Source organism: Hyperolius riggenbachi, chromosome 1 (assembly GCF_040937935.1).
Source record: "Hyperolius riggenbachi isolate aHypRig1 chromosome 1, aHypRig1.pri, whole genome shotgun sequence".
NCBI lineage: Eukaryota > Metazoa > Chordata > Amphibia > Anura > Hyperoliidae > Hyperolius > Hyperolius riggenbachi.
In genome coordinates this window covers 650617521-650645234 of record NC_090646.1, presented here as the reverse complement: position 1 = coordinate 650645234, position 27714 = coordinate 650617521, and the positions used below count along the sequence as shown (strand labels likewise).

Below are 27714 nucleotides of genomic sequence, written 5' to 3'. Positions count from 1 at the left end.
CCTTGTTACCTATACTGGGGGCACCTTGTTACCTATACTGGGGGCACCTTGTTACCTATACTGGGGGCATCTTGTTACCTATACTGGGGGCACCTTGCTACCTATACTGGGGGCAACTTTCTCCCCATACTAGGGTCAACTTTTTCCCTATACTGGGGGCAACTTTTCTACCTGTACTGGGGACACTTTTTTTACCTATACTGGGGACACTTTTTTACCTATACTGGGGACACTTTTTTTTACCTATACTGGGGGCACCTTACTACCTATACATGGAACACCTTATTATCTATTCCAGGGCACCTTACTAACGATACAGGGACACCTTTTTACCTATACCAGTAACACTGTACTACCTTAAATATAAGGAACTCTATTAATTTTATCTTGAGGCATGTGGCTATTTTAATTATTGAAACAGGAAAAGTTGCTTATGGCATAGATGAGTGAATATTTGACAAAATGGGCATATGTTGTTGTTTTGAGCAGAGGAGATGACATCACCTTTTCACCATGGTTTGGGGTGGGGGCATAGGGGATTAGTGATGTATATATTAGTTGTATTTGGAAGTTTGATTGTAACCACACACGCCTTGAGAAAGGGGGACCCTGCGAGGCCCCGAAACAATTGTCGATCATTTCTGTGGATATGTTAGCTCAATAAAAGAGCGTGATTCTTTGAGAAAACTGGAGTGCTGGTATATTTGAATTCTGGATCTATTTTAATTATTGAGGCAGCTGACTACTTAATTTTTTTATCTGCATGCATGTGACTACTTGATTCTTTTATCTGGAGGCAAGTGACTACTTGCGTCTGTTATCTGGATGCATGTGTGACTACTTGATTCTTTTTACCTGGTGGCATGTGACTTTCAAGATACTTTTATCTGAAGTCATGTGACTGCTCGATTGTTTATCCGGAGGCATGTGACTACTCGATGCTACTTAATTTATGTATCTAGGGGCATATTAACTATCCTGGTATTTGGGGAACCCAGAGGGATGCCCTGATAATTCATGTGGTAGTCAGGGAGGGCTCTGTGGGAGAAGGAGTGCTCTTATTTGTGTGGGGGGGGGGGGGGGGATCTGATTGTGTGAAGGGGTTGCTCTGCCAACGAGGGCAGAGTAAGATGCTGTTAGAGAACTCTGATGTGTGTGTGTGTGTGTGTGGGGGGGGGGGGGGGGGGGGATGGGTGCAATTTCAGTGTTTGCCATGGGCACAATTTTACCTACATATGCCTCTGTACTCCTCTCTGCATAGATGCTAGTTCACTGAACAGGAAGTGCCAAGTTTCAGACCCTGGTCTCCTGTGTCAGAGGCAGAGACCTCTGGTCCTTAAGACCACGATCACGAAAAAAGTAAGCAGTTAAGAACTGACAGAACTGACAGGTTTTGGGCCAGTCCATCTCCTCATGGGGGATTTTCTTTGTTTTCAACAGCATTTCCCGAACAGCAGTTTAACTGCCAAAATAATAAGATACCAGCCAGGCTCCCTAATCACTTGCACACCATTTTGTCTGAAAACAAAAAAAACCTGATAAGCCCCCATGAGGAGATGTACTGGCCCAAAACCTGTCGGTTCTGTCAGATTTTAGCTGCCTACTTTTTCCGCGATAGTGGTCCTTTATCCATTATACTAGCCAGCCACTAGGAACCTATAATGAAAATAGGAACTTATAATGAAAATAACACAATGAATAAAATTGCTTATTGTTTACAATATGAATTTATAGATTATTTAGTCAGTGTTGGCCCATTGTAAAATCTTTCCTCTCCCTGATTTACATTCTGAAATGTACCACTGGTGGTGACATCTTTAGTTCTGCCAGGTGATCTGTATGGAATGTTCATTACTGAGAGTTCTGTGCACAGAGGGAGATACTGCTTGCTTGGCGGTTGTAAAAAGCAGTTGTTTCCCAGAATGCAATGAGGTCCGCAGACAGGAAACTGTCAGGACCATGGTCATGACATCACGCTGTGGGAGGGGTTTCACCACAATATCAGCCATACAGAGCCCCCTGATGATCTGTTTGAGAAAAGGAATAGATTTCTGGTGGGAAAGGGGGTATCAGCTACTGATTGGGATGAAGTTCAATCCTTGGTTCAAGTTCCTCTTTAAAATGTAACTGAGATGTTAAGTATTGGTTTATTTATACTTACCTGGGGCTTCCTCCAGCCTCATGAGTTATGTGGACTCCGTCGCCGTCCTTTCTGTCCGCTCCGTTCTCTTGTTATCCCCATCAGTAATCTGGTTACTGGCGGGCAATCGTGCGTTTCTGCGCATGCACGGCCTGGCTGCGTACGCACCACCATTGTGCTCTAACGCCTGGGCCAAGCATGTGCAGAAAAGCGTGGCTAGTCATATCACCATCGAGGATAACAAGGCAACGGAGCAGCTGGAGAGGACGACGAGGGAATCCATGCACTCCATGTGGCTGGAGGAAACCCCAGAAAATACACCAATACTTAAAGAGGCACTGTAAGAATAAAACAGCCCAGGGGGAAGGTACTTACCTCGGGAGGAGGAAGCTTCTGGATCCTAATGAGGCTTCCCCCGTCCTCCTCTGCACTGCAAACTCAGGTAAGAAAAAAATAACGCAAAAATGTTTTATGCACCCCGCTCTGTTTCTGGTCTTGGTGAGATATTGACTCGATGTTTAGACTTCGATGTTTAATAAAACCCAAGAATAATTGTATCTATTTTTCAAAATGGCAGATCCCTTTGCAGAGGAGCTGCGGCCATGCCAACCTCCAGATTCCAGTATAAGGTAAATGGGGGTCTACAAAGGCTTCTTAATATATTCAATAAAATAACCGGAGCACCTAACTTATCACCAAGATTCTCTCTAAGGTAGAGTGACCAGACGTCCCGGATTGCCCGGGATGCGTCCCGGATTCGGGGTCCACTGTCCCAGGCTGCATGAGGTCCCGGGAAACATCCCGCTTTCAGCAGCGGGACGTCCCGGCCTCGGGACTCTGGCCACTCTATGCTTATGAACTGGCAGCGGCGTCTATAGACGCCGTGCCAGTTCATTGTCCGCAGCCCCGCTTCAGCCTCCCCTTCCGGTGTCTGTTCTGACACCGGCAGGCGAGCAGGGCTACGGCAAGATGGCTGCCGAAGCCCTGTACTGGAGACTATTTGTCTCCAGTACAGGGCTTCGGGCGCCATCTTGCCGTAGCCCTGCTCTGCCAGGCTGTCAGCGCGGGAGACTTCAGGAGGAAGGTGGTCCCGGGAGCAGCGCGCCAGAGGCCGGAGACTTCTGCCAGGTGAGTAAATGCTTTCTTTTTCAGGTGAAATGTTTGCCCGCATTGTTTCTTTTCTGGGGAAATGTTTGCCCGCATTGCGTTTCTTTTCTGGTGAAATGTTTGCCCGCATTGCGTTTCTTTTCTGGTGAAATGTTTGCCCGCATTGCGTTTCTTTTCTGGGGAAATGTTTGCCCGCATTGCGTTTCTTTTCTGGGGAAATGTTTGCCCGCATTGCGTTTCTTTTCTGGGGAAATGTTTGCCCGCATTGCGTTTCTTTTCTGGGGAAATGTTTGCCCGCATTGCGTTTCTTTTCTGGGGAAATGTTTGCCCGCATTGCGTTTCTTTACTAGGGAAATGTTTGCCCGCATTGCGTTTCTTTTCTGGGGAAATGTTTGCCCGCATTGCGTTAATTATCTGGTGAAATGTTTGCCCGCATTGCAGTAATTTTCTGGTGAAATGTTTGCCCGCATTGCAGTAATTTTCTGGTGAAATGTTTGCCCGCATTGCGTTTATTTTGTACTGACATGTTGCCCGCATTGCGTTTATTTTGTACTGACATGTTTGCCCGCATTGCGTTTTTATTTTGTACTGACATGTTGCCCGCATTGCGTTTATTTTGTACTGACATGGTTGCCCGCATTGCGTTTATTTTGTACTGACATGTTTGCCCGCATTGCGTTTTTATTTTGTACTGACATGTTGCCCGCATTGCGTTTATTTTGTACTGACATGGTTGCCCGCATTGCGTTTATTTTGTACTGACATGGTTGCCCGCATTGCGTTTATTTTGTACTGACATGTTGCCCGCATTGCGTTTATTTTGTACTGACATGTTGCCCGCATTGCGTTTATTTTGTACTGACATGTTTGCCCGCATTGCGTTTATTTTGTGCTGACATGTTGCCCATTGCATTTAGTTTCTGGTGTCCGGGGTAACTGTTACTGTATTTATTATTTAATGGTCATAGATGGCTATGTTTGCTGCTTTGTGGTTACGGTATACTATTAGCATCACACAGTTTCTGCACACCCATGATACAAAGTCTCGTTTGTCCACATCATGGCGTAAACACTGCTTTCTTATGCCTCGGTGTTACATCATTACGTTAGCTCCGCCCATACAATGTCATGGCCACGCCCATCCCCCCCCCCCCCCGGTCTTCGTCGCTGTGCACTCTTCAGTCTTACCCACTTTTCGCCCCCCCCCCCCCCCCCCCCTGCACCCACCCTCCCTGTCCCTGTTTGGACCTACAAAAATCTGTTCACTCTATCTAAGGGCTATTGCACACCAGAAGGTTCTGGAACACTTTTTAAAATGCTTGCAGGGGGAAAACTGCTTGGCTAATGTATTTCAATGGGATGGTGCACACCAGAGCGGTTCATTTTTTCCACAAACACAAACTTGGGGGCTGCAGCATTTTTTAGATTTCTGAGGTGTTTTTGCCTCAGTGTTAAAGAGACTCTGTAACATCAGAAACATCCCCTGAGGGGTACTCACCTCGGGTGGGGGGAAGCCTCCGGATCCTAATGAGGCTTCCCACGCCGTCCTCTGTCCCACGGGGGTCTCGCTGCAGCCCTCCGAACAGCCGGCGACAGACCCGACTGTAAATTCAATATTTACCTTTGCTGGCTCCAGCGGGGGCGCTGTGGCTGCTCTCGGCTCCGAAGTAGACTGAAATACCCGATCTCAGTCGGGTCCACTCTACTGCACAGTAGAGCAGACCCGACGGCGATCGGGTATTTCGGCCTACTTCGGAGCCGACAGCCGTCAGAACGCCTGCGCAGGAGCCGGGAAGGCAAATAATGACGTCATTTTGCACGGAGGGCTGCAGCGAGACCCCTGAGGGACGGAGGATGGCGTGGGAAGCCTCATTAGGATCCTGAGGCTTCCCCCACCCGAGGTGAGTACCCCCCAGGGGACGTTTTGACGTTACAGATCCTCTTTAAAGTATAGGAAAAGTGGAAAACTGCTCTGAAAAACGGTAGATCAGAGCGGTGTTCCAGGCGTTTTTGTTACAGAAGCTGTTCAGTAACAGCTGTACTGTAACAATATTTGTAATCTGCTACACAAAAACACTCCAAAAACTGCTAGGCATGTTTAGAAAACAACTCTAAACATGCGTAGAATCGCTCTGAAATCTGCTTCAAATACCTCTAGCGTTAGCAGGTCTGCTAGAGGTTTTTGGTGTGCACTGGGCCCAACTCTTGCATGGTCATTTAAAGGAGGTTGAAACATCCCAAAACAAGAAATTGCCCTAAAAATTGTTAGTGCCCCAAAAATATATGTAAACCCCTTTTTACTCTAAAATAGGTTCCTATACGTCTCCCATTTTTTTTTCTCTTTTTACCTGGAGGAATTGTGCAGTGCCAGCAGAATTGTAGGAGGTTTTGTTTCCCCTTCCCTACAGTAACAAGCTTATCTCAGCACACAAATACCAGAAAGCTTCCTATTACAGATAATATAAGGATACTATATGACCAGAAGGTCATTGAATTCCCCTCCCTTTAAAGAGTTCACACAGTGATGTAAGCCTGATGTCTAAGTGATATTTGCACTAGGTTGAAAAAAAAGAAAAGGGCACAAGTAATGTTACTTTTGACATCACAGAGAAACAGTAAAGATGGAAACCAGCAGAAATATTTTCTTTTTTTCATATCACATTTCTCAGAAATCTGGCAGTGAACACTGAAAACAACAAGGTAGGTAAACTAAATTAGTTACTCCTTATTGGATGATTTATTTTTTAGATTTCTTCACTTAATATGGAGTTTCATCCCACTTCAACAGCAAGTTAAAAAAAAGCCAGTTTAACTTACCTGCCGTCCTCAGCCTACTTAGCTTTGGTTCTATCACCCACAGTCCCTTTTTCTTCTGGATGGGGGGGTCCCAGTCTGCTTTCCTCCTGCTCGGGCACCCGTGGATGGGAGTGCGCTGTGCATGGGCAGTATGGGAAAATCTGTACTGCACATGCACAGAACACTCTCAGCGATGGGAGCACGACTGAGGACGCATGCGGCCCGTGCCGTGCATTCGCAGTGGCCATCTCTGAGTTGCCGAGCCCAAAAGAGGGCCGCTGCGTGGGACTGGAGAGTCGCTAAGTGACGCCGCAGGCACAGGGTGGTTGCAGGGGGCTGGTAGAAGGCCCAGGTAAGTTAAACTGTTGTTTGTTTGTTTTTACTTGCTTTAGGTTCCCTTTAATGAGGAGCTGTCGAGAAAATCTTAAAATTTAAAACAGATACAAATAAGTACATTTCTTCCAGAGTAAAAGTAGGTAGTAGAAATCTGACATTACCGACAGGTTTTGGGCTAGTCCGTCATGGGGGATTCACAGCATGGCCTTTATTCTTTATAAAGACATTCCCTGAAAAAAATGTATACAGTGATGCTGGCCAGCCTCCCTGCTCACCGTACACTTCTTTGGCAGTCAGACAGAGCAACTGCCATTCGCTAAGTGCTTTTAAAAATAAAGAAAACCCTAAGAACCCCCCCATGAGAAGATGGGCTAGTCCAAAATCTGTCAGGATTGTCAGATTTCTACTACTTACTGTAAGTGACAGCAACATAGGAGGACAGTACTTTGTGGCTCTTTTTACTCTGGAAGAAACTTACTTCTTATTTGTATATGTTTACATGTATTTTAAATTTTAAGATTTTTGCGACAGAGGTCCTTTAAAGAGACTCTGTAACATCAAAAACCTCCCCTGGGGGGTACTCACCTCGGGTGGGGGAAGCCTCCGGATCCTAATGAGGCTTCCCACGCCGTCCTCTGTCCCACGGGGGTCTCGCTGCAGCCCTCCGAACAGCCGGCGACAGACCCGACTGTAGATTCAATATTTACCTTTGCTGGCTCCAGCGGGGGCGCTGTGGCTGCTTTCGGCACAGAAATAGACGGAAATACCCGATCTCCGTCGGGTCCGCTCTACTGCACAGGCGCCGGAAACTTGCGCCTGCGCAGTAGAGCAGACCCGACGACGATCGGGTATTTCCACCTACTTCGGAGCCGACAGCCGTCAGAGCGCCTGCGCAGGAGCCGGGAAGGTAAATATTGATGTCACCGCTGCACGGAGGGCTGCAGCGAGACCCCTGAGGGATGGAGGACGGCATGGGAAGCCTCATTAGGATCCGGAGGCTTCCCCCACCCGAGGTGAGTACCCCCCAGGGGACGTTTTGTCGTTACAGTTCCTCTTTAAGTAGCAATTCAAATCATTAAAACATGGATGGACATTGTAGTCTGTATGAGAAAAGAAAAAGCTACTCACCATCGCCTTTCACTCTGGAGTCTTTCTGAAGAAAGCCGATCCCTGCGCCCGCTGAATCCAGACCGTTGTACATCAACATTTGCTCACCACCACCAATGTCAGCCTTGGCACAGGATTGGTTAGCGTTACTGGTTTGATTTGAATGTGAAGGTTTGGCTTCCAAACTATCACTGGTACAGCCTTCACAGGTGCGACTCATACAATGTAAGAAGGACATTGGCGGAAGGCTGTGACTACGGAATTCTCCACGTTCCGAACCTCTGGGGCCATCTCGATGGTTTTCTGGAATTGGTGAGAATTCCAGTGATGACTCTCCACTGGACCTTAAGGGTGGGCTGGAGCCATTCTTCTTTCTGGTCTTGGCTAGTTCCAAAAAAGACGTAACTCTCTTGGGTGATGACCCATGAGTAAGCACGGCTTGTCCCTCGCTTAGTTTGACCGGACAGCTCATCATGCGCTCAAGTGATCCCAGTTGAGTGGAAGGGCTTTTGTCCAAGCTGCGGTCATAACTCCTGGATCTTTGCCGGCCTGTTTTAAAATTTGGCGGTGACACATTAACGTAGACTTGTCCCTCAATGATGTCGGATTTTGATCTCTCTATAGTGGGTTTGGAGCTACTTGAGTCTGAGCTACTGTCAGGCTGTTGGAATAGAAAATACTCTGTTGCCTGAACTGGGCTCCCTTTCGTGTGATCGTCTGAGCAACTGGTGATAGAAGACCCAGGAGGGCTAGGAGAAGATTGAGATGACAAGTCACATGTGACCAACTTATAATAATTCTGAGTGGCCACTACGAGTCTGGCCTGGCTTTGAAAACAGGAGGTCAGGTCTGAGCTTTCTCCATTGCACTGACCGGAATCACAGTTGAGATGGTAAGAGTTACAGTTAGCATCCAAAATGGGTGAGGATGAGTGGTTGGTGCACCCACATGGTTTTCCAGAAGCATCTTGAATGTGCGACTCGCAAGACATTTTGGATTCAGTGGGTGAGCTCTGAAGATCAAGGTAGAACGCCCCCGTATCTGGGTGGCTGCAAAAAGAAGAGTCACAAGAAAGGCTACCAGAATTCATGTTGGACCTTGGATGTCCATTCATCTTGTTGTATAAAGCGCTGAAATTAACCAAGATGCCATCTGAACTGTTACAGGAAGAATCACTGACGTAGCTGACCTGCTGGTCCATTTCTGACTGGCTTGATGCGCTGTAACATCGGCAGTGTCGTAGGGACTCCGAACCAACACATGTGCACTCTCTGCTCTGCAGAAAATCTTGGCTGCCCAAATCGGAGCCCTGGTTCCAATCCAGTGTAAAGCTAGGTTCACCATGATTGGACCAGGCCTGGTCTTCAATGATTGTCCCTGATGACCCCTGGTTGCCGTTATTTCCTTTTTGTAAGTAATCAGGTGATGTCTTTTCTTCCTGACCATCCACAATTTCTGATCTGCCTGTCAATAGCCATGGCTTCACCATGGGTGGGTTGTCGTGAAGCCGAAAGGGTGGCAAGGACAAATCTTGGAAATGAAAAGATTTTTGGACACCTATGTTGTTATGGAGATGGAAGGACTTTTCCACATCATTGCTGCTTGATGTGCTTTGTTCATCCTCGTTATTCGAGAGGAATGGGTTGTGACGCTTACGGGTTGTAGTCGCCTGACCTTCATCTTCCTTCTTGCTCCCCTTCTCTTTCACCGTTGGCTCGGAGACCTGGATAAGACTGCTGTACACCAGAGAGTCAGCCTGCGAAAGGTCTCTTTCTGGAAGCGAGGTGGTTCGGGTAATCCCGAGATCATTCTTGCTGTAGGAGTGGGATCTCTTGGTGGTCGGACAGCACTGGTGATCTGGCACTTGGCAGTGCACCAGCGGAATGTGGTGAACAATGAGAGTTTCTCCAGCTAGTTTGGGTGGGCTATCCATTTTGAGGGTGGTCACCACTCAGGACATTGGGCGTGGTCACCAAGCAAAAGTCTGAAGAAGAACTTGTTCATACCAACTGTGAGGACACCTGTAGGGGAAAAAAAAGAACAACGTCACTTACTTGCTTCCAAACTGAACATATATTTAAAAGAATATTCTAGTGCCGTACAAAAGAAAGTTAAAGGGATTCTTAATTTAGACCAGGGTTGTACTCCAAGAGGTTTTCATGTACATCAAACTTTAAATAATGTAACCACTTCACCACTAATTGTTTAGTCCCCTTAAGGATCAAACCATTTTCACCTTTCAGCGCTCCTTCCATTCATTCGTCAATAGCTTTATCTACCCATATCTACGCCCAATGTGTGGGAGATATATACAGTCTCAGGCATATTAAAGGTCAACTGAAGTGAGAGAGATGTGGAGGCTGCCATATTTATTTATGTTTAAGAAATACCAGTTGCCTGGCTATCCTGCTGATCCTCTGCCTCTAATACTTTTATCCACAGACCCTGAACAAGCATGCAACAGATCAGGTGTTTCTGACATTATTGTCAGATCTGACTGGATTAGCTGCATGCTTGTTTCTGGTGTGATTCAGAGCATTGAAGCCAAATAGATCAGCAGAACAGCTGGGCAACTGGCATTGTTTAAAAGGAGATAAATATGGCAGCCACCTAATCACTCACTTCAGTTCCCCTTTAAGTGGTAAAACAGTGATTTTCATGTTATTTTCCTTTAGGCCATGTTCACAGTGGTGCAGTGCAGTCTAACGGCCGCTTTGTAACAGGGCTTACTGCACTGCAGTGCACCACCTATGTGATGTTCACAGTGCAGTGGGTGCATTGCGGTATAACGGGTTGCAGTACGGTAACACACTGCATGCAAACGTGAAGCATACTTTTAATTGACTGTATGCTTTACTGTACCCGATGCAACGCGAAGATGGCATGCGGCGCCGCTGGCCTGATGTCACAAGGAATGCATTGCACTGCAATGGCAACTGTCAAAGTGGCCTAAGTCTTAATACATTTCTGTAGAGTCCTAAATCTCAGTCAAACATGTGTAAACACAATAATCAGGGGCAACATTTTCAGGGCTTTGTATAACTGCTTCTCTCACATTCCACCGCACACATGTCGAAAAACAGTTCACCCCGCTGTGGCAAATTTATGCAGTTTCAAAATGGACCAGTCCAATTTTACCTCAGCAGGATTTGATTGGTTCATTTTCAAGCTACATAAATATGCATTCAAAATTTGCATAATGCTGCATCAACTTAATATTATTTGCATTTCATTGACCATCCCTACTCCTAGACTCTCCCTTATTATAAATGACCCTTCCACCCATCAGAGACTCATAGTCCAGCATTCCATCCAATATCTCCCCTGATATATGGCTACATGATGACAGACACAGAGGTAAAAAGGAGGAGAATCTACGCAATGAGAACACAGTCGCAAAAACGCACACTTAGCTTTCTCATACCTGACAAAAAAACGCAAGAAATGTCAGGGTAATTTTAGCTCATCACGCATGCATCCCAACTTTTTGAGATGAGAAAGAGGAACACTTAAGCCACGCCCCTGCCACACCCCTAATCACACCCCGTCACGCCCCTAGTCACGCCTTCATAAGAAAAATGTGTTGTTTTATCAGTCAAACCACACTGGTCCTTTCTATCCTGGTTCATTTTCCTTCATATTAACATTTTAAAATGAGTAATATATAAATTTAAAGGATGGGAATAAAGTTTAGAGTCAATCACACACATCTTTTAGTAGATAAATATATATATATATATATATATATATATATATATATATATATATATATATATATATATATATATATATATATATATTTTTTTTTTTTTTTTTTTTTTTCATAGAAAGAGGGACAAAGTCCTGAAAGAGGGACAAATGAGGAGGAAACGGGGACAGAGGGACAGGGCTCCCAAAGAGGGACTGTCCCTTCAAAAGAGGGTCAGTTGGGAGCTATGCTCATCACGCTATATAAGGGCCAACAGCATAATAAGCACTTGGCCTCGGAAGCCCTCATCAAACTGAAATGATTTTTATTCGCTATAAGGCCAGCACAATCGCAAGTGCTGAGAGCTTTTGTGGGCACCTTTCCCTGCGCTTTCAGAGCGATTTGCACTTTGTTAAGGGCCTGTACACACTGCTGCGCTTGCGCTGCACTTTTCAAATCGCATGCGCTTTTTAATCGCAAGGTCTTTTGAAAAATAATGAAAATCGTGAAGACCTGTACACACTGGTGCGATACGCTTTTTCTATTCTTATGAAGGCTTGCCATTTTAAAAGCGCAGCAGTGTGTACAGGCCCTTAAGCACTTTTCTAAGCGCTTTAGTCTGGCTATTTGAGATTTTCTTCCTGAAGACAAACAGGAAGTGAACTCTTGGACCTGGAACTGAATAATTACAATGTATTTTTTGTTAAAAAGCGCTCACCAAATCACTTTTCAAAGCGCTTTGTGATTTCCCTATATCTTGTATTGAAGCCCAAACGCTTAGGAAATGATGCAGGAACTGCGTTTGCGCTTGGAAAAAAAGCTCATCGCTCATGTGAGAACACTCAAATAGAGCAACATTGCATAAGCGCTTTTATGGCGATTTTGAAAATCACCAGCGCTTACAAAAACCCCAAAACACTCAGGCCTGGAACCCACTGAAATCCGCAAACGCAAAACGCAACCGCTAGCGTTTTGTCTGAGCGGTTTGCAAGCGGATTCATGCGAGTTTTCGGTCGCGTTTTGCAACAGTGTATTTTTTTCCTCAGCGGTTGTGTAGCGTTTTGCGTTTCGCGTTTTTATCCTGATTGGTCCTGTGAATTATTTTTAATTTTGTTACAGTGTGCTGAACCGCAAAACGCTAGCAAAACCGCTCAGTTTAGGTTTTGCTGAGCGTTTCTGCTAGCGTTTCAATACTTTACATTGAAGCGCTAACGCTCCCAAAATGCTGCAGGTCCTGCGTTTGCGTTTCTAGGAAACGCAAACACTCCTGTGGAAGTTGCCCCATCCATTAACATCAGCTGAGCGTTTTGGCAAAACGCTAGCGTATCGCAGCGCTGCCAAAATGCTCAAAAAAACGCTCTTGTGGGTTCCAGCCCTCACAGTGTAACTGCCACGTTGGGCAGACATGAAGAGTGAGGTTGCCATGGACATAATTAACATGCCACACCTGCCACCTCTTGTCACTGCTGGTATGTGAGCTGCCAGTCTGCTCTGACCCTTAGGCTGGGAGCACACTTGGCAGAGCGACTTTGCGGGCGTTTCTGGCGCTTTGCGGTACTCAATGTTCTGCATTTCCATTTGCGTTTCCCGCATGCGATTTTCCTCAGACCTTAAGTCCGCAAAGCGGTGCCTGTACCATTTTTGGGTGTTTTTGCTATAATAAAAATATGGGAAAAACACAACGCACACAAAATTGCTTTGTGCAGTGATTGCGTGAGCGTTTTTAAGTTCAAAGAGTTCACTTCCTGACTTGCGTCAAGGAGTGAATAGTGAATGAAAAAAAACGCTCTGGAAAAGCACTTAGAAAAGGGCTTTTACCAGAAATACAGCGCGCAGTAAAGTGCCAGGATGGGGAAAACAAAGCGCACAAAAAACACAAAACGTTTGCCTTTTCGATTTTAGGTTTGAATGAGGCCTCAGGCAGGGGACAAGTGTTTCAGTTTTCTGCACTATTTTGTATGTGTTTGTGGTTTTTCACAGTAGCTAATGTAATTGATAAAGAAAACAGAAAGAATGTGCAGAATGAGGGTTCTTTTACACTATATCAGTTACTGTCAGTTGTAACTGAAAGGACTCAATATAAGAAAGAGCTGGCACATCCAGTAAAGTAAATATTTATTGGTTTCATGTAAAAGCATATGGCCTATGTTTCGGAACCACGTAAGACCCTTTATCAAGTCGATGTTTACTTGGAGGCAAAAATCTGTCAAAATTTAACGCAATCTGATTGGACTGCTTGGAAATTATTTATAAATTTAAAGCGATGTTTTAGTTACATGTTGCATTTTCACTGCGCCACCTAAAAATATCTCTGTTTTGTTCGCTAGTTGGTGTTTTGGGATGTTATCTGCCGAGAGTTGTGTTCTGTTCTGTAGTGACAAAAATCCAAAGTCGCACACACACGCACAATAACTGTCGCCGAGGCGCCGTAGCGATCAGGACCCAATCACTATACACAGCACAACTATGGAGCAGTTTCCGACAGGCAAAACAGGTCATTTGGATGCTCATCCCGATTGGTACATTAAGCTCTATGGCGGACCATAACGTAATCAGTGGCTACAGCAATGCAGACTGAGTAATCTTTAAAAAAAAAATAGCAAAAGATTGGCAGCGCTCCTGCAAATGAAATGAAACCAACAGAGTTGTGCAGAGCCCCCTAGGGGCTTAAATACACATCTTGAATACAAATCAGATGCAAATTATGCACTAATTCCTAATATTTGAATGTAAACTGATACGCATGGCTGCAGCTAGCCATAAATATACTTACATTTTCTTTGTACAGCAGGAGATATTGGCAGCGCTTCCAGATACAGGCTGCACCCGAATTAACTACCTGCATAGATGTGCAGAGCTAGAAATACGGGAAAATTACACAACTTGCATTCAAAACAGATACAGCAAAGGAGGATCAATCTGGTTGCTGGCTAGTGGAAGTGGCGCCCAGAGTGTCGCTGTCATGTAGCAGAGCACGCAGCACAGGTGAGAAATCGGATGCTCGGGTCGGCTATTATGTAGTGGAGTCCCAGATGTACAGCAAAGTCCCCGTTATCCAGAACTCGAGCAACCGGAATTCTCAACTGACCAGCATGCCTGATGGATCACGGGGACTGTTTTTTGGGGCAGTTTGGAGGCATTAAAATACTTAGCGAGCCTCCAGCGATGTCTTGTAGTCTCCCTGCAACTCCTAGCGGGATCCTAGCGGCTTTCCGGCATTGTGCACGTAAGCCGGCGTGTCACTCGTCCCACATCGGGTCAGGTGACACACCGACTTACGTGTCGACCTAAACGCCTATTGGATCAACCATGTCGTAACTGAGATAAATGGGAGCACTCATCTCACGCCGTTTGCTGTCAGCTGCTCAAGCGCCGCAGTCACTCGCGGTTTCCCGGACGCTCCATGCAGCTTCTGAAGTCAGCGGTTTTCCTAGCTACATTCTTCATTATAGGGTTCTAAACATGACACAGTGACATATAATCAGGGTTGTGGAGTCGGTACAAAAATCTTCCGACTCCAACTCTGACTCCTCAGTTTACGAAACCACGACTCCGACTCCAACTCTGACTCCGGGTATCCAAAATTGCCCCGACTCCAACTCCGACTCAACAGCCCTGCATATAATGACAAGTGATGTCTGACGCTATGCTGGGTTACAGCAGAAAAGGGTTAATCCTGTTATGAAAACAGCCGTCTAAACTGTCCATCTGCACCGGCCCTGAAACCAAAATGAATCATATTTTTAAAGTGATCAAATCAGTTGGTGTAAATTCTAAGTATTAAATAAAAAATAAAAACATCTCTGGATCACTCAGTGCAGTGTGATCTGCTTTACTGGATCACTTATTGCACTGCGATCTCCATTACTGCAGCACTCCACACAGTGTGATTTCCATATTTGGGATTGCATAATATGTTGGCAGTGCTGCGTAATATGTCGGCGCTTTATAAATACAATAAAAAAAATAAGTAAATACTCCATGTAGTGTGAACTTGAACTCTCAATGCAATGTGATCTCCATCACTGGATCCCTGCATGCAGTGCAATCTCCATCACTGGATCCCGGCATGCAGTGCAATCTCCATCACTGGATCCCTGCATGCAGTGCAATCTCCATCACTGGATTCCTGCATACAGTGTGATCTCCATCAACTGATCACTGTATGTAGTGTGATCTTCATCACTGGATCACTCCAATGCAGTGTGATTTCCATCACTGTATCACTTCATGCAGTGTGATCTCCATCACTCAGATTACTTCATGCAGTGTGATCTTTATCACTGGATCACTGCATACAGTGTGATCTCCATCACTGGATCACTGCATACAGTGCGATCTCCATCACTGGATCACTCCATGCAGTGTAATCTTTATCACTGGGATTACTTCATGCAATGTGGTCTCCAGCAATGGATCACTGTATGCAGTGTGATGTTCATCACTAGATCACTGCGTACAGTGTGATCTCCATCCTTGGGATTACTTCATGTAGTGTGAAATTGAACACTCCACGCAATGAGATCTCCATCACTGGATCACTGCATCACTGCATACAGTGTGATCTCCATCCTTGGGATTACTCCATGTAGTGTGAAATTGAAAACTCCACGCAGATCCCCATCACTGGATCACTGCATGCAGTGTGATCTCCATCCTTCGGATTACTCCATGTAGTGTGAAATTCAACACTCCAGGCAATGAGATCTCTATCACTGGATCACTGCATTTAGAGTGATCTTTATCACTAGATCACTAAGATTATTCCATACAGTGTGATTTCCATCACCGGATCACTCCACCCACTGCATGCAGTGTAATGTTCTTCACTGGATCCCTGTATGCAGTGTAATCACCATCACTGGATCCCTGTATGCAGTGTAATCACCATCACTGGCTCAATGCATGTAGCGTGGTCTCCATCACTGGATCACTCCATGCAGTCAGTGTAATCTCCTTCACATGAACACTGCCTGCAGTATGATCTTCACTGGAACAATCCATACAGTGTAATCTCTGTCACTGGAACACAAATGCAGTGTGATCTGTTACTGCTTTCTACCCCATAAACACAACAGGCAACATCTTTGCCATATACACAGCACTAACCACTGACTGGCACAATAGTATGTATTCTCAGACCCATCAGCATCATATAATCTACAGCTTCCACTGCAAGTTATCATTATCTTATCCTGTAACTTACCCATGCTGAAGTGACCATCCATCCTGCATGTGACAGCCATGACAAGTGGGAAGAGAGTGCAGCAGAAGCAGCAGGAATAGATGATGACAACAGCTGACAAACATTCCAGACAAAGCCCTGCCCAGCTCTGATCAGCACCAAGAGACTCCCAGCTGGGAGAGAGAGACTACAAGAGAGGAGAGAGACTCCCAGACAGGAGAGAGAGAGACTACAAGAGAGAAGAGACTTCCAGACAGGAGAGAGAGACTACAAGAGAGGAGAGAGACTCCCAGACAGGAGAGAAAGAGACTACAAGAGAGGAGAGAGACAGAGAGACTCCCAGACCGGAGAGAGAGACTACAAGAGAGGAGAGAGAATCCCAGACAGGAGAGAGAGAGAGAGAGAGAGAGACTACAAGAGAGGAGAGAGACTTCTAGACAGGAGAGAGACTCCCAGACACTAGAGAGAGACTACAAGAGAGGAGAGAGACTCCCAGACAATAGAGAGAGAGACTACAAGAGAGGAGAGAGACTCCCAGACAGGAGAGAGAGAGAGAGAGAGAGAGAGACTACAAGAGAGAAGAGAAAGAAAGACTCCCAGACAGGAGAGAGAGAGAGAGAGAGAGAGAGACTACAAGAGAGAAGAGAAAGAAAGACTCCCAGACAGGAGAGAGACTCCCAGCTGGGAGAGAGACTCCTAGACACTACAAGAGAGGAGAGAGACTCCCATACAGGAGAGAGAGACTACAAGAGAGGAGAGAGACTCCCATACAGGAGAGAGAGACTACAAGAGAGGAGAGAGACTCCCAGACAGGAGAGAGAGAGAGAGAGAGACTCCCAGCTGGGATAGAGAGAGACTCCCAGACAGGAGAGAGACTACAAGAGAGGAGAGAGACTCCCAGACAGGAGAGAGACTCCCAGCTGGGAGAGAGACTCCTAGACACTACAGAGAGAGACTACAAGAGAGGAGAGAGACTCCCATACAGGAGAGAGAGACTACAAGAGAGGAGAGAGACTCCCAGACAGGAGAGAGAGAGAGAGACTCCCAGCTGGGATAGAGAGAGACTCCCAGACAGGAGAGAGACTACAAGAGAGGAGAGAGACTCCCAGACAGGAGAGAGAGAGACTCCCAGACAGGAGAGATAGAGACTCCCAGACACTAGAGAGAGAAAGAGTTAAAGGACAACGGAGTGAGGTGAGAGGGATATGGTGGCTGACATACAGTATCTATTTCCTTTTAATAAATACCAGTTGCCTGGCAGTCTTGTTTAACCCCATGTAAACATCCGTGAGAACTGGCCCTTAGCTGCAGTAGTGTCTGAATCACACACCTGAAACAAGCATGGAGCTAATCCAGTCAGACTTTAGTCAGTCCTTTATCCATGCAGGTATGCAAGTAGCAATTTTGCTACAGTTGGGACCTACGGGGACTATAGCATAGTCCTCAATAATAAGGAATTACAGTCATAAAATTATTTCCTGGAAGAGAACAGCTTACCAAGAACAGGGGATAGATAAAAAGGCCAATAGTTCAAATGTGTTATTCATATGAGACAATACAACATTAAACCTAATTTTTCAGCTTTTAAAAAGAAAATAAATCTGGCACTCTACAAAAAAAAGTCCTGTTTGGGTGTAGGAGATACAATTGTTTATATCATCAGTTTATTTCTTCCTCAGGTTTCTGTGAAGTGAATATTAAACATGGTCTGTGCCTGCGCAGTACACTCCTGGTGACATCAGCGGGAGCGAGGACACGGCAACGCAGGCTCAGTGGTTTTCAGACTTTAAAGTCTGAAATTCCAGAAGTGAACTGGAGGCGGGGCCGGAGCATTGGGGAGTGGATGCGCGGGCACAGGATGTCTGTGGGGGACCATGAGAAGCCCCGGGTAAGTTCAGCTCATTTTCCCCCGACCCCCCTACAGTATCCCTTTAAGTCCCCATCTCAGGTCCACTTAAAGTAGCTGTAAGTTCTCTTGAGAAGAGTTTAGCCCATTCCAGGAAAGAGTCTCAGCAATGAGGTCACACTATGACATAAGAGGCACATGTAATAGACACAACATGTAACACAGCAGAAGCTCAGGATGACTCACTGCTAATCAGGCTACCTCATCAGACACCTCATCATGCAACCAACATTACCAGCTCCACCACCTCTGCCAAAAATGTACAGAATCCTCAGTGAGGCCAGCATGCTGGGACTTGTAGTGCAGCAGCAGCTGATAAAGGACTAGCCAGTGGCGGACACAGGCAGCAGTGGGCCCCTGTGCAAAATATCAATTGTGGGCCCCCCTGACCTGCGGCGCGCGAAGCGCGCCGCGCCCCAAAATGGGTGCAGCTATAACCTGCGGCGCAAAAAATGGGCGTGGATAGAACCTGCGGCGCGTAGCGCCGCGGCAAAAAATGGGCGTGGCAATGACCGGATAAGGGCGGAGCTAACTGTAATTTAAAGTGATCCCGGGGTGAGAGTGATATGGAGGCTGCCATATTTATTTCCTTTTAAACAATACTAGTTGCCTGGCGGCCCTGCTGATCTATTTGGCTGCAGTAATAAACTGAATTACACCAGCAACAAGCATGCAGCTTAATCTTCTCAGTTCTGACAATATTGTCAGAAACCCCTGACCTGCTGCATGCTTGTTCAGGGTCTATGGTTGAAAGAATAAGAGGCAGAGGACCAGAACGGCAACCAGGCAACTGGTATTGCTTAAAAGGAGAGAAATATGGCAGCCTCAATATTATTCTCACCTCAGGTTCCCTTGAAAAGTGCAACGCAAAGACAGTGGGCCCAAGTTTTGGTGACCCTTTCCCCAGAAAATTCACATAATTGTGCAGGTTTTCTCAAGAAAATACACATAATGTGAGCAGATTTGCCCAGAAAATACATTCAATCATGTCGGCAGATTTGCCCAGAAAATACGTGCAATGATGTCGGCAGATATGCCCAGAAAATACGTGCAATCATGTCGGCAGATATGCCCAGAAAATACGTGCAATCATGTCGGCAGATATGCCCAGAAAATACGTGCAATCATGTCGGCAGATATGCCCAGAAAATACGTGCAATCATGTCGGCAGATATGCCCAGAAAATACGTGCAATCATGTCGGCAGATATGCCCAGAAAATACGTGCAATCATGTCGGCAGATATGCCCAGAAAATACGTGCAATCATGTCGGCAGATATGCCCAGAAAATACGTGCAATCATGTCGGCAGATATGCCCAGAAAATACGTGCAATCATGTCGGCAGATATGCCCAGAAAATACCTGCAATCATGTCGGCAGATATGCCCAGAAAATACCTGCAATCATGTCGGCAGATATGCCCAGAAAATACGTGCAATCATGTCGGCAGATTTGCCCAGAAAACACATGCAATCATGTAGCAAATTTGCCCAGAACATACATGCAATCATGTGGCAGACCTGCCCAGAACATACACGCAATCATGTGGCAGACCTGCCCAGAACATACACGCAATCATGTGGCAGACCTGCCCAGAACATACACCTGCTAAAATAAATAATAAAAAAAAAACATTTACTCACCTGCAGCAGCAGACCTCCTGTCCCAGCCTCCATCCGGCGCGCAGCTCCCATGGGTGGTTGGGTGGATAGGTAGCCTGGTGGGTAGGTAGGCAGCCGGGTGGGTAGGTAGGTAGCCCTTAGCCGGGTGGGTAAGTAGCCTGGTGGGTGGCTGGGTAGCCGGGTGGGTAGCCTGGTGGGTGGCTGGGTAGGCGGGTGGGTAGGTAGCCTGGTGGGTGGGTAGGTGGGTGGTTAGGTAGCTGGGTGGGTGGGTAGGTAGCCTGGTGGGTTGGTAGGTAGCCGGGTGGGTAGGTAGGTAGGTAGCCTGGTGGGTAGGTAGGTAGCCTGGTGGGTAGGTAGGTAGCCGGGTGGGTGTGTAGGTAGCCGGGTGGGTGGTTAGGTAGCCGGGTGGGTGGCTAGGTAGCCGGGTGGGTAGGTAGGTAGGTAGCCGGGTGGGTAGGTAGGTATCCGGGTGGGTAGGTAGCCGGGTGGGTGGGTAGGTAGCCGGGTGGGTAGGTAGGTAGCCGGGTGGGTGGGTAGGTAGCCGGGTGGGTGGGTAGGTAGCCGGGTGGGTGGGTAGGTAGCCGGGTGGGTAGGTAGCCAGCAGGGTGGGTAGGTAGCCGGGTGGGTAGGTAGCCAGGTAGATAGCCGGCAGGGTGGTTAGGTAGCCGGGTGGGTAGCTAGGTAGCCGGGTGGGTAGGTAGCCAGGTAGATAGCCGGCAGGGTGGTTAGGTAGCCGGGTGGGTAGCTAGGTAGCCGGGTGGGTAGGTAGCCGGCAGGGTGGTTAGGTAGCCGGGTGGGTAGCTAGGTAGCCGGGTGGGTAGGTAGCCGGGTGGGTAGGTAGCCAGGTAGATAGCCGGCAGGGTGGTTAGGTAGCCGGGTGGGTAGCTAGGTAGCCGGGTGGGTAGGTAGCCAGGTAGATAGCCGGCAGGGTGGTCAGGTAGCCGGGTGGGTAGCTAGGTAGCCGGGTGGGTAGGTAGCCAGGTAGGTAGCCGGCAGGGTGGTTAGGTAGCCGGGTGGGTAGCTAGGTAGCCGGGTGGGTAGGTAGCCGGGTGGGTAGGTAGCCAGGTAGATAGCCGGCAGGGTGGTTAGGTAGCCGGGTGGGTAGGTAGCCAGGTAGATAGCCGGCAGGGTGGTTAGGTAGCCGGGTGGGTAGCTAGGTAGCCGGGTGGGTGGGTAGGTAGCCTGGTTAGGTAGCCGGGTAGGTAGCCGGGTGGATGGTTAGGTAGCGGGGTAGGTAGCCGGGTGGGTGGGTAAGGTAGCCGGGTGGGTAGCTATCCGGGTGGGGGGCCCGACTCCTATCCTCCCTCACTCACCTCGGGGCCCCCCTCCCGGTATGCGCTGCAGCCGGCGGGAGAGCAGAAAATACAGGAAGTCTCCGGCCGGGGCTGCAGCAGACGCTAGAGGCAGCTGCTGCTTAGTTTCCGATATGTCTCCAAAGTTGGAGACCAAGCTGCAGCTGCCGCCCCGGCCGGAGACTTCTTGCATTTTCCGCTCTCCCGCCGCATGAGGGGGGGGGGGGGGGGCGAGGTGAGGGGGGGAGGACAGGAGTTGGGCCCCCAGGTTAAAAAAAATAAAAATAAAAAAAAACAAAAAAAAAAACCTGCAATACTTAATGGGCCCCTGAAGCAGCAGAACTTCAGGGGCCCTTGTGCGGCGGCACGGCCTGCACGGCCGTATGTCCGCCACTGGGACTAGCGATCGCAGTGCTGACATAATCACCATTGCGTCAGTCACATAATTTAATAACCCCTCAGCCACCCACCTTCCATATATCACAGGGACATTCTATTTCCATGACTACACTGCTATGACATATGTCAGCGCTATTTTGTAATTTCATGCTATTAAGAATTGGTAATTCATGTTAAAGTGACCATTCCACATCAGTATCCAGCCAGCTATAAATGTCTGCATCTGTCTGGAAGCTCCAATAGCATTTTTCTTCCAGTGATGAAATCACATATTGTTGGCGTACTCAGGGCCGGATTTGTACTCTTTACCCCCCAAGGCCACTGTCACCAGCCGCCCCCCTTCAGTATAGGTAGCGAGATGACCCCATTCCCCCTTTCCCTCCAGTATAGGTAGCCAGATGACTCCCTTAATCCCTCCTTTTCCCACCCTCCTTTCAGTACAGGTAGCCAGCTCGTCTTCACAGCGCAGCAGCCATCAGTGTCACTCATTTCCCCACTCATCTCCAGTGCAGAAGCTTTCTCTTCCTTTCCGTCTCCAATGCTGCCCAAGTCCATAGCCGCCGGCCACAATGCAAACACAGAGTGCAAAGAGAGCAAGGTGGCTGCTGCACAGGCGGCTGGCAGCAGAGTACCGCGGTCAGGCTCTCGCCTGATCTCCCTGCATTGCTGCATTTGCAAGCTTGCAAATGCTGCACCAGTTTAGCCTGATGCTTTGGAGCCTTTGCTCCTGTAGTGCCCTAGGCCATGGCCTAGCAGGCCTTTGCCTAAATCCGGCCCTGGGTGTACTCTTTAAAGGACACCTGATTTGAGAGGGATATGGAGACTGACATATTTATTTCCTACTAGCTGATTGCCCGGCGTTGCACGGGAATATATTTGGCTGGTGTTGGCTCCACCCACTTTTTCTAACCCTAACAATTAATCAATGGCCAAGTTTGTGAGCTTTGTGGTGTTTGGCATCAATAATTTGTATTGAAATGAAGAAATCTGATGGGTTGTTGTTTGTGGCTCCAAACCCTTTCCTGAATTTGAACCCCAGTCACCCAATGACCAACTGCACCAGGTTTGAGGCCTGTGCCATTAACAGTGCAAGAATGGCAGCAATTAAATATTCCACTTGAAAAGCAATAGGTGAAGCTTTATACACTATTGTAGACTCCACCCAGTTTTCTGAATATTAATCCAATTCACTGAGTGAGCAACTGTGCAAAGTTTAAGAACCCTCCAATTAACAGTGTAAGAATGGCTGCAGTTTACATTTTCCCAGTGAAATTTGTATTTGTCTCCACCCACTGATTGCCCGGCGTTGCCCGGGTATGTATTTGACAGGTGTTGGTTCTGCCCACTTCTTCTAACCCTAACGCACAAACACTCAATGACCAAGTTTGTGAGCTTTGGGGTCTTTAGCATCAATAATTTGTATATTCCCATAGAAATTAACCACTTAACAACCTCTGCCACGCTTATCTACGCCCCTTTAAAATTCACCTGAGTCACAGGGGCGTAGATAGGCAACTCCTGTTTATTTTCCTGCTGTGCGCGATCGCGTGCGCGTTCGCGTCCGCGTTCGCGTGCACGCGGACGTGCATACGCGTCGGGCACCCGCTGGTCTATGATTGGCTGATGTGAACATGTGTTCACAAAGCCAATGACAGTGCTTATTCATGCAGAATGTGTGTAAACATTGTATCAGTCACTATGCTGTTACAGTTACTGAGATCACTCGTGAGAGGATCTCAGATAACTAACACAGCATTAGTGACTGATCAGCATCAGTGAGGTTTTTTTTAAATAAATTATACCCCCATTAAGCCCATTAACCCTTGCCTCCCTTAAATGTGAAAATTGCTGTGGTTTTTAGGTGAAAAACCCTGTGGTAGAGAAGTGGTTAAACAAATCAGATTGGCTGTTTGTGGCTCTGCCCCTCTCCAGCATTTGAACCCCAGTCACCCAATGACCAACTGTAGCAGGTTTGAGGCATCTGCTATTACCAGTGTAAAAATTGCAGCAATTTAAATATTCCCCTTAAAAATCGACAGGTGAATTTTGATTGGCTATTATATGCTCCACCCACTTCCCTGAATATTAATCTCAGTCACCCAGTGACCATCTGGGCAAAGTTTGGGAACCCTGCCATTAACAGTGTAAGAAGGACTGCAGTCTACATTTTCCCAGTGAAATTTGGTTTTGGCTCTGCCTTCTTTTTGTCACCTGGACATACAGTCACTCAATGACCAAGTTTATGAGCTTTGGGGTCCTTGGCATCAATAATTTGTATTTTCCAAGAAATGAAACTGTTTGTGGCTCTGTCCCCTTTTCTGAATTTGAACCCCAATGACTAACTGTACCAGGTTTGAGGCTTGTGCCATTAACAGTGCAAGAATGGCAGCAATTTTAATATTCCCCTTGAAAATCAACAGGTGATTTTGATTGGCTTTTTTAGGCTCCACCCACTTTTATGAATATTAATCCCAGTCACCCAGTAACCAATTGTGCAAAGTTTGAGAACCCTGCCATTAACAGTGAAGAAGGGCTGCAGTTTACAATTTCCCAGAAAATCTGTTTTTGACTCCACCCACTTTTTGTAACCTTGACACACAGTCACTACTCAATGACCAAGTTTGTGAGCTTTTGGGTTCCTGGTATCAAAATTGTGTGAATGGAAGCAGTTTATCCAAAAAAAGCAAATCTGATTGGATTTTTGTGGCTCCACCCCTTTAGTGAATTTGAACCACAGTCACTTGATGATTGACTGTAGCAGGTTTGAGGCCTCTGCCATTAACAGTGTAAGAATGACAGCAGTTTCAATATTCCCCTTGAAAATCAATAGGTGAATTTTGATTGGCTCTTGTAGGCTCCACCTACTTTTCTGTATATTAATCCTAGTCCCCCAGTGACCAACTGTGTCAAGTTTGAGAACCCTGCCATTAACAGTGTAAGAATAGCTGCAATTTATATTTCCCCATGTAAAAAGTTGTTTTTGGCTCTGCTCACTAACCTTGACATACAGTCACTCACTGACCAAGTTTATGAGCTTTGTGGTCTTTGGCATCAAAAAGTTGCATGTTACCATTGAAATTAAACAAATCTGATTGGCTGTTTTTGGCCCACTCCCTTTTCAGAATTTAAACCCCAGTCTCCCAGTGACTGACTGTACCAGATTTGAGGCCTCTGCCATTAAGAGTGTATGAATAGCAGCAATGTAAATATTCCCCTTGAAAATCAAAAGGTGAATTTTGATTGGCTGTTGTAGGCTACACCCACTTTCCTGAATATTAGTCCCAGTCACCCAGTGGCCAACTGTGTCAAGTTTGAGAACCCTGCCAATAACAGAATGGCTGAAATCAATTTAAAAAATCTGATTGGCTGTTTGTGGCTCCACCCACTTTAGTGAATTTGGACCCCAGTCACCCAATAACTGACTGTATCAGGTTTGAGACCTCTGCCATTAAAGGATACCACAGCTGAATAAACAGATAACTCCAGTGTGTGGGGGGTCAAAAGTACATACTGTGACCTCCTCCTGCCCCCTCCGTCTGCCGCTGTTCGTGCACTATTCATGCCGGTGTCCCGGCGACTTGCTTGACCCTTGACCTGGACATATTTCTTCCCTCTTCACTTCTGGCCGGCGCATAGCTGTCGGCTCAGAAGCACGCTGTCCTCTCCGTCTAATCTGGGCTGCGTGTGCGCTCCATTACACCAAGCGTCACATGATTAGCATGGTGTATTGGAACACACACGCAGCCCAGATTAGACGGAGTAAAATGTAATGTAAATGTTCCCCCTTGAAAATCAATAGGTACATTTTGATTGGCTGTTTTTAGGCTCCACCCACATTTCTGAATATTAATCCCTGTCACCCAGTGGCCAATTGTGTCAAGTTTGGGAACCCTGCCATGTAAAAAATTAAGTTGTTGGCGCCGCACAATTTTTCTAACCTTGACATACAGTCACTCTATCAAGTTTATCAGCTTTGGGGTCCTTGGTATCAATACTTTGTATATTCCCATTGAAAAATAAACAAATCTGATTGGCTGTTTGTGGCTCCGCCCCCTTTCTGATTTTGAACCCTAATCACCCAGTGACCGACTGTACCAGGTTTGAGGCATCTGCTATTAACAGTATAAGAATGGTAGCGGCTTAAATATTCCCTTTGAAAATCGAAAGGTGAATTTTTATTGGCTGTTGTAGGCTCCACCTACCTTCCAAATTCTTAATCTCATTCACCCAGTGAACAACTGTGCAAAGTTTGAGAACCCTGCCATTAACGGTGTAAGAATGCCTACAGTTTATATTTTCCTAGTCAGATTTGGTTTTGGCTCCGCCCACTTTTTGTAACCTGGACACACAGTCACTCAATGACAAAGTTTGTGAGCTTTCAGGTTCCTGGCATCAAAAATGTGTGAATGGAAGCAGTTTATCCACCAAGGAAATCTTTTTGGCCCCACCCCTTTAGTGAATTTGGACCCCAGTTACCCAAAGACACACTGTAGGAAGTTTGAAGCCTCTGCCATTAACAGTGTAAGAATGGCAGCAGTTTAAATATTCCCCTTGAAAATCAATAGGTGAATTTTGATTGGCTTTTTTAGGCTCCACCCACTTTCTTGAATCTTAATCACATTCACCCAGTGACCAACTGTGGCAAGTTTGAGAACCCTGCGATTAACAGTCTAAGAATGGCTGCAGTTTACATTTTCTCATTGAAAATGAACGGTTGAAATTTGATTGGCTGTTTTATGCTCCGCCCACTTTTCCTAGATTTGTAACCTCGGTCACCAAGTGACCAACTGTGCCAAGTGTGGGGACTGTGGCTTGTTTACTGTGAGAATGGCAGCCTTTTACATTTTTTCCATTGACTTGAATGGGTGAAATCTGATTCAATGTTTGTAGCTCCCCCCATGTGTGCAGGGGGGCCGCGAGACCTCCAGAACATATCATCCCAGGTAGTAAGGGATCTGTGTACCAAGTTTCGTTCAAATCGGTCAAGCCGTTTTCGAGTGATCGCGGCACACACACACACTGTACACACACACACACACACACACACTGTACACACACACACACTGTACACACACACACACTGTACACACACACACACACACACACTGTACACACACACACACACACACACACTGTACACACACACACACACACACACTGTACACACACACACACACACACACACACTGTACACACACACACACACACACACTGTACACACACACTGTACACACACACACACACACACACACACACACACACACACACACACACACATACATCCGATTTTATATATATACTGTAGATTAAACAATGCAGATTACCTGGTTGTCCTACTGAACCTCTGCCACTAGCCGTGGACCCTGAACAAGTATGCTGATCACGTGATTCTGATTGAAAGAGTACCCAAAGGGGAAAAATTGCTCTTAGGGGGTACTTACCTCAGGAAGGGCGGGAGGCTCTCTATCATAAAGAGACTTCCCTCGTCCTCCTCTGCAGCCCTGTTCCGACACTGGGACCCATGAAAGTCCGCCGACAATGGTGGCCACATTGTTATGGTAGGTCTTGGTGGCTACTCTTGTTATTGGTCAGTGAAGTCATGGTAACTACACATTTATGGTAGGTCTTGATGGACACGCTTGTTATGAGTGGGTGAGGTCATGGAGGTCTCACTGTTATGGGAGGTCTTGGTGGACAGGCTTGTTATGGGTGGGTGAGGTCATGGAGGTCTCACTGTTATGGTAGGTCTTGGGGGCTACACTTGTTATATGACCTGTGGCAGAAGGACTCCCTGGTCATAGGGATTACCACAGAGGGTGTGAACGTACAGTGAGACCCATCATATGCCATCTTCATATGCCAACTACTATGGCCAAAAATGTGCACCAAAGAGAAGACGTGGACCAGCCACCATTGCACCAAATAGTTACATACATGGCATGTGGGGTGAATCTGGAGCCTGTCAGGAGCTGGAATGGAGCGTTTGACATGGATACAGGAGTCACTGCAGCTCGGCCGCTCCCAGGCTTATTATTGATTTCCTGTATCTACATTACGCTGACTTATTATGCAAAGCTCATGATCTAATGTCCCTGCCATGCTCCGGGGCCTGTCTTTTCTGAAGAAGAAGAAGCT

The 27714-nt window shown here is 46.7% G+C and overlaps 1 protein-coding gene across 4 annotated transcripts in view; it reads right to left on the bottom strand.

Moving 5' to 3' along the window:
* Positions 1–27714, bottom strand: part of RUSC2 (RUN and SH3 domain containing 2) — a 97825-nt gene that overhangs the window by 49344 nt on the left and 20767 nt on the right. For 2 of the 4 annotated variants that reach the window (XM_068251647.1, XM_068251669.1), the window contains exon 2: positions 7508–9507. In XM_068251647.1, the coding sequence (XP_068107748.1) occupies positions 7508–9419 (1912 nt within the window). In that variant the 5' untranslated portion in view covers positions 9420–9507. Of the gene's footprint in view, positions 1–7507; positions 9508–16062; positions 16083–16380; positions 16483–27714 lie in introns of those variants that run through there. The other 2 variants (XM_068251656.1, XM_068251661.1) reach the window with 2 other exon arrangements.